Here is a 20,156-nt window from a genome sequence, read left to right on the forward strand (position 1 = left end):
AGGTACAAGTTGGGGGGTGGGGGTCCCCACTGTTTATTACTGCCCTGACCTAATGAACTTAATTTGTTGACATGTTTCCCTCAGTGTTTTACTTGATCCCATCTCACATTTCTTTCTACTGTGCTGTTTTCTTGGAAACAGGAGTTCCTGGCACATCAGCATGTCCACCAGTTGCAAATCTACCAGGCTCAGATGGCTACAGTTGGCATGGCAGGATCAGATAAACATCGACCACTTTCCAGGACCCCATCTTCCCCCAGTGACTCCACATTACCTCACCCAGACATGGACCAGCCCAGCCAGCATGTCTACACAACTGGTAGGGTTCCCTAAAGACTGCTTTTAATAGGCAGGGCAAATGCATTTGTTCATGTGGGATCAACAGACTTAAATACCTCAAATGCCTCCTGCAGCAATGTGTTCAGTTTTAGCCCTATTGCTCCTCTGTTTTATGATGCTATACTGGCACCAACTCAACCAGTGCAGCTGATAAATCACAGGGTTAATATTCACACAGTCATAAATTATTATCATTGACTAGCTCTAGCAATACAGAAACAGGTGCATTTTTGGTACCTTTAAGTCATTTATAGCTTTTTCTTTCATTTCTTTATTCTCTGGTTCTTTTCTTTGTGCTCTCATTGCCTGTTTTGTAAAGAGACCACCAATAAGTTGAAGAAAGACCACCAGTAAGGAGGAAAACTGTGATGAAATTCTCAATGTCTTCATTTGACAAATCAGTCTTTGCTTCAAGGTCTCTTTCTCTACAGAAAGAGCAAAGCTGTAGGCATGACTAAGTGCTGATGGCTACAACTTCTCTATCATTCAGCAGTTGTGTGGAGTCCAGAGGCAGGTTTTATGCTTAGGTCTTGGGCATTCCAGTCACTCAGGAAGCATGGGCTGTCCAAAGAAAAGTGATTAGAACCTCAAAAATCTTCAGTCAAAGGAAGGAAAATGACCACAGAAACCTCATTTCTTATTGTGGGTAATCTAACCTTGCATGAGAGTCCATCTTTTTAAAAGCCTGAATGTCAGTATCACATTAAAGCATGGTCAGAAGCAAAGATTCACTTTGTGCACAAAGAAAAATAAGAGGGGGAAAGAAATATTTGCAGTTACTGTTTATGAAGGTTTATGCTGTAAGTATATTTCCTTCAGCTGGCAGAACTTCCCATGCCCTGAAAGTTTGCATTTTTTCAGGCTATGACCATGAGTTTATTAGAATGGAGTCCTTAGTGGGCACTGTATGTAACTGGGAGACAGCGTGCTCCCATCTTTCCAATCAGAATGTGACCTTGGCACAAGCAAAAATGTATTATTACTGGTGGGTAACAAACATTTGGGTTGTACAGGAACAAACATGCTAATTCACTTTCCATGAGTTTCTCCACAAAGAATAGCCACATATAGACAGGATTCCAAAACAAGACCACTGTATTTCTAGTTGTATTCACAGAGTCCCCAAAACATTGTAAACTCATTCTAAGATTTGCAGAGCACACCAAAAGTGAGCTCACTGTGTGTAGGCTTCACTGTCCCTTTCAAAAATCTGCGGTTTCAAAAAAAGAAAACCCCAAAACCTGCAGTCCCTTTCCAAAAGCTGCTTCTGCAGCCTGATTGCTAAGGTTTACTGACACCTCCTTTTATAATCCCGAGTGAGGGAAGTAGGGTCAAGGGGGTTACATAGATCTGTGGACTTGTGTGATTAGTGGAACTAATCAAGAAAGAAAGTGTGAAGTTGAGATGGAAAAATAAGAGAAGGAATGAAATTGTGTGCAACAACACTGAATGGAGACGGTGATGGGAATGGGACATCCCTGGCATAAAGGGCTTGAGATGTGACACAAAGAAACCTGATAGGTTCAGCCATGGAAATGCAGACAGTCAGATTAGGCAGAGTCAAAATTTACCCTTATTGTAATTGCTACATGAACACCAGTGGAAAGAGAGAGAGAGAGAAAAAGAGAGGAAGGGAGGAAGGGAGGAAGGGAGGAAGGGAGGAAGGGAGGAAGGGAGGAAGGCCAACTTATTGCAACTGAGATTATCAGTCCACTGAATTCCTTTTTCAAAATATGAAACATCTTTTTCTTGACTCCCTGATTCTTGTTATACTGAATCTTTTTTCTCCCCTTCACTGTCATTCAAGGTAATAATCTCTACTCATTACTGAAAAAAAATTTAAATCCTCCTATTTTCACCTCCCCTACAACTTTATGCTTCTTTTTCTCCACCTCTGCTCTGTACCCTCAGTGCTTTTATATCCTCTAGGTACTGGCAGTGTGGTGCTGTACCTGCTTGCAAGCTGTATCTATGCTAATAGACAATACCCACTGGCTGATTGACCAGGGGACGTAGCTCTGCAGTTAAGCCTTTCCTTTCTGCTTAAAGAAATCTCTTTCCCTGACATGTGTCTAGGCTTACAAACCTGCACATGTAACCTTTATCACTCCAGCTTTTGAGTACATCAGAAATAGAGCTATTTTTATGTTATGAGATTGATACCTTTGGAGTGACAATGAACAGAAACTTTGCAACACTAACAGTTCTAACAGAAGTTTCTGTGAGAAAAAAAAAGCAAGCCAACAAAACAATCTGTGTGTATTATTAACATATGGGATGTTATGGTATAGAATGATTTTATCTGTGCATACTCTTTCCTGGATCTGGAGGGTGCCCTAGCATTTATTCATTGATCACTTGAAAGAAAGAAACTCAGACTCAGTTTTTATTTATTCTTCTATGGCTTTTAGAAAATCCTTTAGGATGAAAGTCCTGAGGAATGTGGTCTGATCACAGTGCTGACCTGTTCTAAGCAGGGTTGGGCTACAAACCTCTGGAGGTCCCTGCCCACCTGAGCTATCTTATGGTTCTATGATTTTCTCCCTTAAGAGAGCACAAGATGGAACCAGCCATTGTTCACAGCAGTTGCAACACTACCATTTGTAAAAGCATGGAAGGAAAGAATGGGTGTGTGCAAACGAAGAAAATTCTGGTCCACCATAAAGCAAAGGCAAATTCAGACTCTAGAAATGAATCTAATTACATGTCCCTGCCTTGAGTTGTTATTTACTGTTGGGGTTATTTTTCCTATTTAAGTGCAATATATTCTTGGAAGAAGAAAAAAAAGGTAGGAGGAAAACAGTTGTAGCAGATTATTACAGGGGCATCAAACTGAGCCTATATTTTTGTGAGTCATGAGAAAAATACTTCTGGCCAAATATCTGAAGGGAATCAGAACAGAGATTGTTGTGAGAATTAAGCAATATATGCACAAGATAATGAGTTAAAGGTGGAAAAAAAATAAATTCCACTTAATTTTCATTTAGGCAGTTTACAGAATACTTGACATTATTTAGTTCAGATTTTTTGTTGGAATAATTTATTAGATATTCTTCCCTTGGGTTTTCTTATTGGTACTGTTATTCTCCAGGGCAATTAATCTCCTTCAAAGCATACTGTTAGCCAATGATTTTTAGGTCTCTTGTTCTCCTCTCTGTTTAAAATATTATTAAAAGAAACTGACCCGAATAAAGCATTTTGGAAATGAATGTGTGTTAGGGAGTCCCCAGCAGGAAAATCTTGGTTTTTACTGACTTAAAGCAAATTCAGTTTCTTTTGTCCTGTGTCCCCTATCATTATATGGTTCAGTGGTGGCACCATTCCCATCTGTCTTCAGGGCCACATTCTGACCTCAGTAATATTGGTGTAAATCCAGAATAAATCCACCAGTCTCAGTGGAGCTGCTCAGATTTACACAAGGAATCTGAGAGCAGAATCTGGCTGTAGGCATTTGTTCTGGAGAGACAGAATAACCATCTTTTATTAATATTTCACAGCAGTCTGCAATTGAAAACAGTTGTCTCCCTCTCTTCTTCTTTCTTGCTTTTTTTTTTTTTTTTTTTAATGTGGGGGTGGGGAGATTATTGGCTGAATCCTGTTAGGGAAATCCTAGAGGCTATTTTTAGCAGTAAGCTCTACTGCTGCATTCTGGTATTGTACCAAGCACATGTGCTGTATGACCAGCAGCCACACATCTGAATCACTTGCACATCCTAAATCAATTTAAATGCTTGCAATAAATGAAAACATATATTTCAGTCTTTTCTTAAGTCAATTAATCCTCCTAGAAACAAATTTTACACTCAGTGGTGTGAATATCTTGGTATTTAAAAGTTTGGAGCAGATGTTCTGCCATGCAATACTGACCTGACCTTATTAAACTGATTTTTGATTCTGAAAAAATAACTCACATACAATAAAATTACACTTTTAGTTATATTCTATTTCTGGAAAAGTGCTAAGAAAAGAAGTTTATGTGAACCAGAGGAGGCATCCTGAATACACACTTTCAGTGTTTCACTTCGAAATTGGTTGCAACCCTGATATAGGAAATAAAAGTGTCATTATTACACCCAACTCTGTATAACAAAAACATAGTAATATGTTTTTATTTATTAATATTATTTCCATTACTTGCTATTTGGACTATTCAAGTAAGAAGAATAAAAAATTAATTGAAAGAATGGCAGGCAGAAGTAACTTTCAACTTTCAGCTAATTTTTCTTAATGTTTAACAAGCATTTCTATTCAAATCCATTTGATATAACAGCCTGTCCTACCTGAAAGCTTCTGAAAGTCCTGGTGCCTGTACAGTTAGCACATAAACAGCTTCCCTGTGGGTCAGGGGGATGGGAGGAAACATTTTCTTATCTGTTGGTATAATGGCCACTGCCAAACTGGACAAGCTGAGTAGCCAACAGCCTGCATAAATTAAAACTGTGAGTGCCAAGAAAAAAAAAGTGAGGTATGTGAGCATGCACTTTTTTGTGTGCATACTTCCAAGTAACTCACAAGACCTGATGATAGAGCAGTGAGGAACTGCAGAGAAAGGAAATTATTAACTGCTTTGACAATGCCAGCAGATATTTTAAGCTGCATTAGCTTATTAGCTCCAGGTTTTCACTGTTTTTTTCTTTCTTTAAAAGAAAACAGAACAAGAAAGTAAATTAAAAAATGTATTGCTAATGAACCATTATGTTTGCTAGATAATAATTTTGCATAAATTTAGTCATACTGCAATTAGGTATTATATTTGCATTCTTCTTACCCTTAACATAAGTGTATTCTCATTTTGGCTTAAATACCAAGATCCCAAAGGATCAGTTCTGAAGTGCATGAGCTAAGAAATATGGCAGCATAAATATTTCTAGAGCAGCATAACTTCTGGCTGGTTTCTAACTGAATTATCTCAGAAACTTAACTTTGAATCGCTCACGTTGTACACAGGCTCTCGTTCAGAAAAGCTTTTAAAGACTTTATTGATGTTCAATACCCATTAGAGAACTTTCCTAAATGAAGGTGGTGTTGAGAATTTTGTTAAATCTGGACTTTAATTTTGTATTCAGTAGCAGGTGAATACAATTTTCCCAGAACTGTGTTGGCATCCCTAGTAATGGTGGCACATAAGATGTTTTGAATGCCAAGTATGGCAGCTTGGAGAAATAGTTAATTTGAGTCCCTTTCAACTGTAAGGGAAAAAAAAAAGCCAAATATTTCCCAAATGAAAATGGTCCACATAGGGGTAAGGAAAATAATTTTTGTTCCAGACATGTCTAGGAGAAATGCAAAGAACAAGTAAGTACAGAAAATCATTTTTCAGTGTTTCAGGCTTGGTTTGAAAGCCTTGAAAATTGAATTTAGCTTGAGACTACTCACTAAAATTTCTCTTTTGCTCTCAATACACAGCTACAGAGCAATGTGATATTGATAGCTATTTTTTTGTATAGAGCTGCTCTGTCCTTGCATAAATGACCATAGAAAATTCAAAAAGTACCTTGCACTTGCAGTCAAACAACAAGATTTGATCCTAATTGAGTAGTGGGTGGAACTTTTCTTTTTAATGAAAAAGGACTCTGGCTGCCACTGTTTCGACTCTGAAACATTCATTTGATATGCTTTGAGATCTGGAATTTATATAGTATTAGTTAAGCAGTAAAACTGCAGAGTGCCATTGCCATTTTGTAATTTATTTTAAAGGTTTCTCTAAATTATATTCTTTACACTTCTATGCATAACATTTTCTTGTTGTATATAGGTTAACAGCTTTAACTAACTTTACCCACTAGAGAAAGAAAAAACCAGTGATTCAGTAGGGAGACTTTTTTTTCTAGCCATAAAATCTTTCAAAAGACATCACTCAATTACCCTTCTTCTTTAGAGTTAATTGCATTTATTAATATAATTTCTTGAGAAATAATCTTTGCTTTATTGTGTCGCAAGGTTCACCTCATAAATCAAAATTCAGAGTCTCACCAAGGAAAAAGAAATTTAGGTCCAGAGAAGGGCAACAAATCTGGTGAAGGGTCTAGGAAGTGACTCCTGTAAGGAGCATCTGAGTGAGCTGTGGGTGTTTAACCTGGAGAAAAAGAGGCTTGGAGGAGATCCTACTGCTCTCTACAACTGCCTGAAAGGAGGCTGTGGCCAGGTGGGGATTGGTCTCTTTTCCCACACAAATAGGAACAGGACACGAGAACATGGCCTCAGGCTGTGTCAGGGGTGGTTCAGGTTCAGGTTGGACATTAGGAAGAATTTATAGCCAGGAAGGTTGTCAGACATGGGCATGGGCTTCCCAGGGAGGTGGTGGAGTCACCATCCCGGGAGATTTTCAAGAAACAACTGTTTATGGCGCTCAGTGGTCTGGTCTAGTTGACAAGGTGGAGATAGGCCAAAGATTGGACCCAATGATCTTGGAGGTCTTTTCCAACCTAAATGATTCAGAGGGATTTTCACCTTGCTGTAATTGTCAAATAAAATCCAGTTTTGCTAAAGCATGCATGACAGGGAACAGTATAACTTGCATTTGTTTCATTTGTTTCTGATTTTGTGCTGTCTTTGTGCTGAAGGTGTTGTATATGACAGTCTGATGCTGAAGCACCAGTGCATGTGTGGTAATTATGCCAATCACCCTGAACACGCTGGAAGAATCCAAAGCATCTGGTCAAGGCTGCAAGAAACTGGGTTGCTAAACAAGTGTGAGGTAATTAAAAATTAAGACCAGATACCTGACTTGCTAAAGTAAATAGCAAATTTATTAACTCCTAAACCTGTCTTACTTCTGTAATAAGAGAGCAATTTGTTTTAGGAATTATTTGGTCTTAACTGATAATATAAAAATAATGCATTACAGGAAAACACACTTCACAATCAGAAAATAAAGAATTTACACAGTGTTATGCATTCACAGGCATCAGAATATAAAACCCTGACATGATTATTCCTCACCTTTATAAAGGAATGTAGACAAGCAGTAGTCAAACAGTGAATGCAGTCCTCCCAACAGCATGGTTCTTAACTTTTTCAAGGAACTAAGGATTTTACTTCTGTAGCACAGAACATTTTTTAAAATATAGTTTTTATCACTCTGTAAGCATATTGCATCTTGTCTTTTTTCAGACTTTAAAGTCTATTTTCATAGCATGATCCTTTACCTGGTATACAACAGTCCCATGTGAAGCCCCAAGACATTCAAGAACAATCTGATAGGCAATAGCAAATTTGTAATTTTTTTCTGCTGCAATTTCCCTCAAAAAATTGCATATTAAACCATGCTTCAATCAAATATGGTCTGTGAGGATCATATATCATTTGGGTTAGTTAAAAGTAGCTTTTTCTTACCATTCCCTGCTTCCTGTGAGTTGTGAAGCACTGCCAATTTCAGAAGCCTGTGGCAATTGCAGGAGTTTACTGCACTGCAGCACAAGTTAACAAAGTTCAGCAAAAATTTGCTAGTGTTGTGCAGGATCCCAAAATTGCCATGGCTCTCATGTTCTGTTTAATTGCTTTTCTTTATATCCACATACTTTTACAAACCCAAAGGACCTGGTTCAATAGATCCCTTTGAATAACTATTAGTGACTGTCCCCAAAGATTTTCCTCTGGGTAGCTCAGTGTCCTGGTCAGTGAGATATTGCAAGCACTGTAAATGGATTTGTTGTATACACTCATCTAACTAGATGGCAGCACTCTAACAGGCTAATTCTTTTTTTTTAACTTAGATAATTTTTTTGGTGTTCAAGAAAACTTTCAGCAAGGCCCTTAAGGCCACCTATCACGAGTGGTTTCATTTGGGAATCACATACTTCAAGATTAAGTTAAACACGCAGCTGAGTGCTTTACTAAAATAAAACCTGGTTATCTTCTTGATTCAGGACTCCATAGAGAAAAGACAAAACCAGGAAAATAAGTAAAATGCGGAGTACTGCTTTCTTCACTAACAAACAGCTGTTGCTGAACAGTAAATTTTGTGGCTCTGTAAAAGGTGTAAAATGAAAAAGTGGTATGTGTTAGTTTGAGATGCATGCAGTGTAAGAATTTCCTGGATGATTTAAAGTTTCCTCTTGCAATTCCAAAATTTCAAAACCTGAAACACAGCTTATTAGGTCTTGCATAATCAAGTGAGGGGGGAGAGAGGAAAAAAGTCACTTCATGTTGAACTGCATTCAGCTAAATTTGACCCCAACTGTGTGCTTTGAAATTAGGCTGAAATTTGAAATGAGCTGTCAAAATGTAAACCCTGATGATAAAATTAAGGAGTCTCAGTGTGAAGCTGGTGCATAGATCTGGTGTTTATGTAGATCCTCTTATGTAGCTAGAGACAGAATTATATTTGACGATGCAATCTGTCCTTTGTTTCACTAAATTATCTAGCATGTGCCTGACATCAAACCAGTGCTTAAAACTGCTCACTTTCCAAAACAAGAAAGGGTACAGTAATACACTTAGTTGGTGCTCTGTTTGTATAGAAAATCATTCAGCTGAATAGACACTTTGTGTCACTAAAGGAGTTGTTATTGGATTATCCAAGATATAAAAAGCCACCATCAAGCTGCTTTCTGGAATATACCACACCAAGAGTACATAGTGAAAGGATCATGGGCACCTGCACTGTCACTTCTGCTGAATTCTGAATGCCTCCTCATAGACACTACCATTTCTTGATATAATTTCTCAGCATAAATTCCCACAGTTTTTGTCAGGAGTGGGAGATCACTGATCAGGTTTTGCTGCATGCATTATCTCATACACCAAGTCTAAAGGGCAGGTTAACAACGGCAACCGCAGCAGCCACTTGGGAAATCCTCTGCACTTAATGGTGAGCTCTTTTTTCTCTCTAACTAAAACAGTAGTCCCACAGGAGGGCTGCTGTCCCACTCTTTGTCTGATAAGGAGTTTTAGGATCAAAACTAAAGTTCAGTCAGAGGTAGCTCAGTTTTTTTACCTTGCACTGTATGTATCCTTGGGCACAGGTTTGTTTAGGGGAGCCTCCCTCTTTTCAAGATCTAACAGGAAACCCGTATGAAAATTAACAACTTGTATCTCTATGACCCTTGTTATCTATAGCAGGGAGCTTTATGTGGTTCCTAAATCCTTTATGTGGATTTAGTCCTCTCAGACAGCTCAGGTCTTTGGCAATAGAGAGATGACTGGCTGAGTATTCAGAACTAACTTGGCATAGGATGATGAAAGTCATACAGACTAAGGCTAACACCATGCTTGCTGCACTTCATAGATTAATTTAGGTTGACTAATCTAAGCCTAATGTACTGCCTTTATATACACCTGCACATATTACTCATGCTGACCCCAAATTATTTTAAAAATACAAATTGGCAAAATCATAACACGGTTTGAATGGGGTACACAAGCTGTGCATCTGCTACAAAATAAAATGTGTCTGAGTCTTTTCTCTACCCCTGCAGCCAGCTGGCATGGAAAGCCCATGTTCATACTACCAGGAATGCTTCCTGGCTCGTGCCAGTGACCAAACCATGTCTGGGAGTTGTTTGGGAGAGTGCTAGCTGCTGCTCAGCCAAAACAGTATGAAGGACCACTTTAGCAATTTAATAGTACAGATGATTGTGTTACTCTGCCTGGGAATGTTTCCTGGCACTGCTTAGTTTACTGCTGCAGACACAGCCAGGAGGGCTTGCTTTTCCAGACTGTATTTTGTCTTTCTAACCATAGATACTTGTGCTCTAGAATTATTCAAACAACAGTTTGGAGGACTTTTGCTAAACCAAAAAATTAGTTTTAGCTTTCAGATTATTTTTTAAATAATTTCCTACTCCCAAACAGATAGATTAATTCCTCCATTGGATTCCTCAAGACAAGGGAAAAAATACATTAGACCATTGCCCATTGCCAGTCACAGAGAACCAGATTTGAGAGACCAGCCCCTGACTGAGCTCAGGGCAGCAGAGTGGAGTAATTCACACACATCCACATCCACACACACATCCACGGTGAACTTTTTTATAGTCCTGGTATGTATGTATTGGAAAAACAAAATTAATACACAATTTTTTTTGCATCAGTTTCTAAGTTTCTATGTTTGCTGAAATGCCTGTTTGGTGTTTGTTAAAGGCTGAGTTATCAAATGCAGACAGGGGCAGCTAAAAGATGCAAAGATGGGTATAAAAACCTCCATAATGATTTTTTTTAACAATTTTCCCTTGGTAAACAGCAATGCCTAGCTGCCCTACCGTTGGGACAATAAAAGGACTGAATTGTGTTTTGGTAGGGGTGTCTACCTTCCACTTGTTTTAGGGAGAGGAAGTATTCAAATATCTCCTTTGGGGCTGTAATTTATACACACATGACTGACATTAGGCTACAGTAATCAGCACACTTTCAGAAGACAAAAGAAAATGTAGCCATGGTCCTGCTTTGTGGCCCCACCTTTACTTCCTGTAGGGACTGTAGTCCAGCAACACTTTTCAGCCTAGAATTTGTTCTAAATTTTGGTTGTTTTCTGGATTAGAGAGGCATCTTACACCTCCTGCTGTCCACATCTCATCAACTGAAGGGGAGAGAAGGAAAGAATTTAAAGTTGAGTCTGCCAGATCACATAAACTGAAACATTTGAAAAATTCCACTCTTTGAACCTCAATTTGCCACTAAAGCTAAAATAATGCAGGAAAAGTTAGTCTTTTTTAAAGAGCAACAATATTTAGAGTGTTTAACATGTTCTAAATAATTCTAAATCTTAAGAGTGTTAGGCACTAGATGGCCAAAACATGTGAAGAGAATAAATGCATCTCTATGTGGGTGCATGTGTGTCAGAGGCATGCTTGAAATTCCCACATGGTGGATGTTGGAAGCCATGTGACTGGCACAGGACGTGTTATCTGAGAGTTGTTTTGAAAACAAGAGAAAAATTCACAACTATGAGAAATCTCAGGAAGGCAGGAAAAGATCTGGAGACCTTGTTTGCAAACTTGATAGCCTAAGTGAATTTCATACAAAAAGCTGTAATACAGACAATGGACACATTGCACAAAGAGACCCAAGTGAAAAATATCCTTAATCTTTGTAACAATTCATGTTAGTTTAGCAGAAAGAAACAGCCAGCATCACCTTTGGCCTTTTGAATCTCTGTCTGTGCATGAGTTTATTCTGCTGATAGTCCAACCAAAATCTTCAGGTTAATAGAGGTTGTCTGCGTGAAAATTTAATGGTCTCTTTTCAAAAGACGACCAGACTTTGACCTTAATTTCTGTGAAAGGTGAAAACATTTTCCTGTTGCAAGGACAATGGATTTCTAGTTCTAGACTGATTTTTCAAAGCATTCAGGTGTAAGTGTTTTGCTCTCCTGAGATATATAACTGTTTCTGTTGATGAGGGAACCACATATGTCAGAGGACAAAGCCAACACACAAATTGCCATACACATTAGAAAAGGATAACCTGCCTTCTACTAAGGATGTAGTAGATGGGTGGATGTATTGTTCAAATTCTCTGTAATGAAACAAATACTGTTCATCTGTTTTCCCATGCTATTTCTCCTTTTTTGTTGGCTTTATGCCAATTTCTGGCTACATTTTATAATTTTGATACTACCATGAAAATTAAGAAAATTAAGAAAAACATTTCCAAATAAAAAAGAAATACATGAAATACATGGCTAAAAGTGTAGGTGTGAAGTTATGCAAATGCATACGTTCTGTTTTCTGATAACTCATGCTAGTGAGAGCCAAAAGTGATCACTTTGCATAACTGAAGTTACATGAGAGACTCTGGCAACAGACTTAGCACAAAAAACTTAGTAGATTTGCTAAATCCTGACATCATTGTGTGAGAACTGTTTTTAGAAATTATTACAGGTGATTTTTAATGCACTTTTTTTCCTCTGTGCAGAGCCTTAGGTTGAGGTTGATATGCAGAGATACTGCAAAGATGGGGTGAAAGGAACACAAAATGAGAAGATGGGAATGCAGAAACAGCACAGACACGTGCATTGTTTACCCTTTCCTCCTGCTATCTACAGTGTAAATGTCCTTGCTGATGCTAGAGCTGGAGTAGCCATGGAGAAAGAGCAGCTTTGGGCTCTGCCAGCCCAGGTGATAGTTCCCCTCCAAGGACCTCTCTGGGGGGAGCTGCCTGGAATGGGGTGTCCCTCTCAGTGCTACTTGATTTCTGCACCAAACTGGCTTCTGCATAACCTGTTTCTACCCTAGAGAATTTGACTGGTGATACTGGGTAGAAGGTAGGTTGTTGGCAAAACATTTTGGGAGACCACTTCCAGACCAGATATTGCAGAGCACCCATTATAAAAATAATTGGCTGTGTGGTTTGTTATAGTTAAAGGGATATGGCATTCCATTTAACAACACTTAAAAAAACCCCAGACAATTAACTGTCTTAAACATGTCTGAGAGTTTTTGTGTACCTTGTAGAAAATATGTGACCAGAGAGTAAGTATTTTGCTCAAGGTTCTTTGGCATGACCTTCATAAAATTCCTCTTTATTTTTCTTATGCATTTTTTTTTATCTGTCTTAAAAGCCAGACTCCCTTCCCAGATTTGCCATGGAGAATTGGGTATATACATTTTAAAGCAGCTTGTTAGAAACATGGACCTTAATGAGAATGGATGAAGGAATAAATGTTACCAGTCACCCCACTTGTGAAGAAAAATATTTTATCTGACCCAGAAGAACCATTACAGAGTTTACTGACTCCATGAAGTAACATAATGTGCTGATTTTGATTGTGCAACTGCGTGTTAAAAGGATGTGAGTGCACTGCTACAAATTCTCATGTGAGACTGGGAGAGGCTTGAAGAAATTACAGATGAAAAAGGGTTTATTAAGTCATTTAGTTCTTGGATCATTCCCTAAAATGTTCTTTCCACTGCTGTGTCTAGTCAAGTTTTAAACACTGAGAGAAATAGGGCTTCCACCATTTCCCTGAGGGGGAGCTTGTTCCACAGTCATCTAGCTCTAACTCAAAGGATATTTTTCCTGATTAGTCAGAAAAAATTCCCACTGCTTAACTCAAGATAAATTGTGCATGGTTCTTCTGAGCTCCCATCCCCCAGGCATGTCCTCTTTTCTGTAGTGCACATTCTCTTTAATATTCATAATATTGCTTTCCTCTCCTAGTGCAGAGGTTGGTGCTTTCCAATGTGTATGACAAGGTGTTGGACACAATAAGAATTTAACCTCCAAGAAAACTAGAACTAAATGCATTTCTGCAACAGGCAAATCAGTCTAGTTGAAAATAGGGTAATCTATTTAGATAAGTGCTCTACCTGTATATTTTTACACCTTGAGAGTCAGACAGACCCAGTCTAAGCTCTGAGAGAGTTTGCCTTCAGTGTTCATAAGGACCAGGTCTGCAAACAGGGTCCAAGACCTTAAAATCAAGATGTATTCTCTTTACTTTATCCAATATCAACAGGAAAGATGATCTTGGGTCCAGGACTTTGTTGACAGTGCTGTTTATTATGCCCAATCCTGAACAAAATCTGATTCATGTTGCTGTATTTTCAAAGGCTGTGCAGCACTAGCACAAGAAGATAAATAAATATTTTTATGATATGCTGTAACTCCAAATGCACACAAGGAATAGATATGCCAAATAAGAAAATGTTAGTTTTATCTTTCCTTTCCTATCTTTCTTCCTTCATAAACTGATTTGTAGAAAGATATCTCAGATTTTTACATCTTGTTTTGGGGCAAGTACAGGCTGGAGACCCAGTCAAAAAGACAAACTTCACTTACAAAAATGTAAGAAAGCGAGTGAGTCATCACGTGTAACAGCAAAAATATTAATCACATGTGATCACAAATGTGTGTATATTGATATTGATCAGACATTAAAAATTTAGAAACATACACAAATATGTTACTAAAGCATTTAAAGTTTAATTTTCTTTTTCTCCCCATCTCTCCTCACTGTGATCATGTTCCTCCTAGCAGCATAAATCACAAGTACTAGTAATGGTGCAAAACACATTAATCCTCATTCCAAACACATCTGCAGCTTACAGGTGTGAATAATATTTTGCTCTCTAAATCAGGTTTTTTTTCTAGCCAGATTTCTTACTTTAAAAATATTTCATCTTTTGGTTTGTATCTCTTAATATATTATGTAGAAAAGAGTCAGAATCTTTTCTTTTATGTGAAACCCAGTATTAACATAACTCTCCTAAGGCTAAAGTGAAGCATTTTGTGATAAAGCACACACGCATTTGTTTTTCATATAGCATTACTTTAATAAACAAATCAGTGTCACATTCCTGCATGACGCAATTTCAACCCATTATTAATCATACTAAATGTTATTTCGGACCTTTACTTTTCTTTTTTCTCCCTAAATATTGTCAGTGGAATATTGTAGGCCTCTGCTGTTTTCTTTCAGCGAATTCGAGGTCGAAAAGCCAGTCTGGAGGAAATACAGCTGGTTCACTCTGAACATCATTCACTGCTGTATGGCACCAGCCCACTGAACAGACAGAAGCTGGACCCCAGGAAACTCCTAGGTCTGTACAGGCCTCTCTATTCTACTGAGAACAGCACATTCCAGCACTGTCATTAGTCATAGCTGGTGTCAGTTTAAAACACTTGGCAAGCAGTGTGACAAAAATTCACTTTTTCCAAATGCATTGCTATGTGCAAGGAGAATGTTACAATGGAAGCCAAATATAGATTAGCAAAATACACCGGCTGGAAAGCAGTGATACGAGTTTCTCCTCATTTGCTTCAAAAATCATCAGTGTTAACCTTTTACTGTAACTTGTTCTCCATTGGAGGTCAGTGGCAAATTTGAACACAGCTGTTTTTCTACCTCCTTGTATTCTTTGATTTGAAATTAGGAATTTAAGATACACTTGCTTGTCAGAATTGTTTGTTTGCTGTTCTCATTTGCTTTATTTCAACTATTTCAGCCACCCTGTCTGCAGATACTATGCCTAAGCTTTGCTAATAAGTGAACTTAATTTTAATCCCTTCTCACTATGCAGGATATGCTATCTTTCTGAACAACACGGGGGAAAATACATTAACATATTAAATGCTCCTATGGTTGTACAGAATAGGAGAAAACTGACAGTTTTTTTCATGTAAAATATCTTCATGTGCAGCCGATGCTCAGTGTATGTCTTTAGTAACACACAGTAGGGTTAAAATGAGCTCTTCCATTAGTGTAACATGAAATAAGTCTACTTGTCAGAAACACACAAAAAACTAGTGCATGAAAATCCATGAGTGAAATCCTGCCCTTTATGTCCCAGCACGCTGGATGCAACACTCTAATTCTCAGTTATTTTTATAACACTTCTTCTAAGATGTGAAGCTTTTCCTAAATGTAATCAAATCTAACCCAAACAAAAATAACATTAGCCATCAAAAGAAATTGCTGCCACAATTCTAGTAATACATTGCAGTTATTTTGCTTTGGAAATTTATGCTGTTTCTTCTGTAAGGCAGACTGCTGCTTCAGGAAGTCCTAAGATCATAATGTTATATAAGTTTATACATTTTCTTAGCCAAGGCAACATCAAAACTGAAAAATATTTACAGTATAATAGATTCTCAGGAGCTTGAATTTCTAAGTAGGAAATCCTCTTTAAAAAAAACAGCGCTTCCAAGCAAAAGTTCTAGATTCCTGCAATTCCAATTAAATTAAATTTCCGATTAAATTAGAAACATTTTTATTTGATTTCATCAACATTGTTAAATTGTTCTTTTTTGATACACTCAAGCATTTCATTTCAATAATTTTGTTGGCTTTAATTACTTTTAATTTTTCTTTTACATTATTTAATATAGTATAATTGATACAAAATATTATTCCAATTTTGGATCTCAGTGGTTGAGCAGCCTCTGGGATGCAGCGTGCAGTTGCAGGTACAAGGTTAAAAAGGAATGGACCTGACTTATATGTCTGCTGATCTACTCAGAATGCAGAAAGCTTTGTTTATCCAATCTCAGAAAATAATTTCTTGGCCCACAGTTTCTTACTGGACATGCTGGACATGTTTTCCCTTTTTTATTGGACCCTTAGTCCAAAACATTTACTCTCTAAGTTTATATCAAGATCACACTCTTAGAACATATTCTGAGTGTATCCTTGGCTCACTGCCCTTTTCTCTCTCCGTTTCTAGGATATTTTCTTGTTGCATCTCACATGGCCTTTTACCAAGACAAAAGCCAATAAAACACCCTTCCCACATGCTTTTGCATGTGCCTGTTTTCTGGCTGGAAGCTCTAATCATTTGGGCTTCCAGACTCTTGGACAAAGGAACCTAATTGTCTCTTTCTTACACTTTTTCCAAAATGCAGTCCTGATTTTGGTGTCTCCATTTCAGTTGAGGTTGAACCTAACCAATCCTGACATTAAAATTAACATCTTTGTATATTACAGAAATTCAATATACATGTAGGGAAAAATATCTAAAGAAAATGTTTCTTATAAAGATATCATGAATAACAACATTGTCTCAGAAAAGATTTCTATTTAAATGAAAGTGTATATTTTTTTCTACAGAAATAGTTCCATCAAATGATGGCTTTGCACCCTAATGAAAAGTAGGACCTAACCTCCCTTTCTTTACTTCTCTACCCATCCAAAAAGACAGAAGCACCATTTGCTCACTACTTATGCTCCAGAAAACGTTTGTGTTTCCTCTTCCTCATTGAAGGAGTGCATCTGCCTTCTCTGAAGCTCTTTTTCTTTTTCTTTTGAAAGTGAGCTTTTACTCATCATTTTTCCTCAGTTTATCAGACTCTAAGCCCTCAGTCATCAATCGCCCAATCAGCTTCCTTGACTTCTGTAGGGGCCTGACCTCAGTCAGTGATGGGTGTCCCAGCACCTAATTTGACAAACTAGCTTCTATGCCTTTGTGCATTGATATTTTAGAATACAAATCTTGGAACATTTCTAGTTCTATCAGTACAAAATTGTACTGAATTTAAAGTGCTGGTGACTATGCCTTTGTGCATTGATATTTTAGAATACAAATCTTGGAACATTTCTAGTTCTATCAGTACAAAATTGTACTGAATTTAAAGTGCTGGTGACTACAAACTTTGCCCTAGCACAAAGTCAAAAAAAATTGACTATTTAGACTTTGTCTTCTATCTTACTTAAATATCTCAATATCTTCTGGGACCTCAACTTCAAATATCATGGGAAATTCTCACTCCAATTCATTTTTAGAGTAGCTTTTTGCTATTGATTTTCATTTCTGGCAGGCTGTTGTGAGCTTTCCTTTTTTGTGAGGCTAGCTAAGCAATGGTCTTACTTTCTCTTAGTCCAACATTTCTCCACTGTTCTTTTCATTAAATCTCAATGTTTTTCTTGTTCTTCAGAGTTTGGCAACTACTATTTTTAAGCAATCATGCAATAAGAAGTCAGCATTCCAGCAAGCTTTTTGATACACTGAAAATGCTTCCATGCTTGTTTTCTCCAGTGTTAGTACTATCTTCTGATTGATTTCAGTGTCCTTCCTCACCATCTGCTTTTCTCTTTTTACTTTATGTTTATTGTTTTTAATAGTGTTTACCATGCACAATGTGCCTGGCTGCAGGGAGATAAATGAGAATTCATCTGTTGTCTCTTATGTCCCAACTCTGCCATGGAATTTCAGAAAAAATGTCTAGTCATTCAATAATCTAAAAATTCCTTCTTTTAGCTCAAATTACATCCTATGTTTCCATTAATGTCTTCTGTCACTTTAACAGCACTAATTTTTTTAGTTATCTGCTTGTGACTTTTTCATCTTCCCCATAGTAAAAAGTGAAAAATTGGTCCCTGGATCTGCTTAGCAAGATCTGGAAACTCCAACTTGCACCTCTGACAATCTCCTGCAGCCAACATTTCCCTGCATGTCTGGGGCCATTAGGACTCACAGTATGAGAATACTCTGCATAGCTGCTGCACCTGCATTTCCCCTGGTAGCTCCACAGGAGGTTTTGTTTGGCTTCTCTCGCACACTGTGCAAACTGATCAAAGGCCTCTAGTCGAATAAAAATGCATCTTGGATTTTACTCAAAGTGTAAAGCACTTTCCTCATCCCAGACCTTGCAGTCTGGTCTCTCATACTTCAAAGATGATGGCTTATAGTTGTCTTTATGCATTTCATTGGCACCTGCTAAACATGAGTAACTGCAGCATTCGCCCCTTCCATATCAATGGGTGACTCCTCTAGGAAACTCCAGTGATTCACTATCTAATGTTTCCTCCAGATGGCAAAGTTACAAAGCCAGTTCTGTGATATGGCAGGGGAAAAGCTTATGTTCTCTTCCACAGCTGCCTTAGGATCAGATTACACACTGGGATAGGAACTGCATCAAATCCTGAGATCCTTACCCAGTTTTCATATTGTCATTATCAAGACAAACCGTGAGTTTAGTAGTACCAAAAAAAAAGAAAAAAACAGTAAAATGTGAGTATAAACATTAAGGTAAACCCTATCATATTAGCTAATGTATAGAGTAGATTAGCTAGAAATTAAATTCTAAAGCCTATTAAGTTTTTGTTCCCTTTAGTATAATGTATTTACTGAATAATATTGAAAAAATAGTATTTCAAGTTATGTTTTCAAAATATTAATCCAATCATTGATGTAATGTAAATGAAGAAAAAGCATTTTTACATAGATGGAAAGACTAAGGCTGCAATTTTCAAAGGAGAAACTCTTTTGAAGCAAAGAAGCTAAGAACTTAGTTACCAGTTTTATGTAAACTTAATGTAGTTCCCTCTGTTGTCAGTGAAAAGAAACAGGTACTTCTCAAGCATATTTCATCCCATCATTCATGTAGGCTGGATGGAGGTGCCTGCCTCAGTCCTGTAGCTGGAAAAGAAACTGAGATGAGTAGCTTAGTCAAGTTGCTTATCAGCTACAGATATCAGGATGATTAGTCACCCTAGTTCAGAGTGATTTTCTGTGGAATTTTGGTCATTCTTTTCCTTTGAAATTACCACTTACCAGTCTTAAGATTTTTCACTGTTGCATAACAGCACCTTAAAAGTCCCATGGCTGATTTGATTTCTAAGTATTATGATTATTTTTGTATTATTATCTGGCACTTTCATAGTGATAATAATACTAAGATCTGAACTACTATAAAGAATAAGGAAATACTGTTCCAATTTAAATAATTTTGATAAACAATACTTACTGTTTCTTTTTTTTCTTTAATATATAGGAAACGTGTCTCAAAAACTCTTTTCCTTGTTGCCTTGTGGGGGACTTGGGGTAAGTAGATTTTTTTTTTTTTCCACAAAAGGGACAGCACACAACATATGGGTTCTCTGGCTAATTCTTTAGCACTATCAGTTCAAAGTCTTCAGAAGCTGATAAAAACTGTAGAGATGAAACATGAGCCATTATTGCACTGTGTCTTCAAAGACATGGAAGACAGCACATTACAAGAGGCATATGGAAGAATTAGGAACAAATTTTGTGTAACTGTGCCAATTTCTAGTTATCCCACTTTGGGTTTTTTATATGAACTCTTTTCTTGAGGAAAGTACCATGGGCACAATTATTATAGCACAATGAGCTGTTTCATGCACTGTTGAAAAGTAAATATGGCTCTACACTTCTCTGAAAGACAAAAAAGTTGCCAACGCTAACATTTAGCATGGAAAGGGCTCACTAGCTGCTAGCCAATAACTTGGGTATTAAAATGATAAATTATGTCAGCATTTTTATACCCTGTTTTGAAACAGATTCATCCTGAAAGACAAGCTCATATTAGGACACAGTAGACAAAAATCTGAAGAAAGAAACATGTTGCAACACTAGGTGAAAGAGTAAAGCTAAATTAGTGAAAACCATGTAGAATTTCTTCTGATACCGGTATCACAC

The 20,156-nt window shown here is 37.5% G+C and overlaps 1 protein-coding gene across 13 annotated transcripts in view; it reads left to right on the forward strand.

Annotated features, from left to right (window-relative positions):
* The window catches only part of HDAC9 (histone deacetylase 9), a 456,042-nt gene that overhangs the window by 308,618 nt on the left and 127,268 nt on the right, over positions 1-20,156 (forward strand). For all 13 annotated transcript variants that reach the window (XM_077175696.1, XM_077175735.1, XM_077175727.1 and 10 more), the window contains 4 exons: positions 142-319; positions 6,903-7,036; positions 14,702-14,822; positions 19,492-19,541. In XM_077175696.1, coding sequence (XP_077031811.1) covers positions 142-319; positions 6,903-7,036; positions 14,702-14,822; positions 19,492-19,541 — 483 coding nt within the window. The remainder of the gene's footprint in view (positions 1-141; positions 320-6,902; positions 7,037-14,701; positions 14,823-19,491; positions 19,542-20,156) is intronic.

This window comes from Agelaius phoeniceus, chromosome 1 (assembly GCF_051311805.1).
Source record: "Agelaius phoeniceus isolate bAgePho1 chromosome 1, bAgePho1.hap1, whole genome shotgun sequence".
Classification (NCBI taxonomy): domain Eukaryota; kingdom Metazoa; phylum Chordata; class Aves; order Passeriformes; family Icteridae; genus Agelaius; species Agelaius phoeniceus.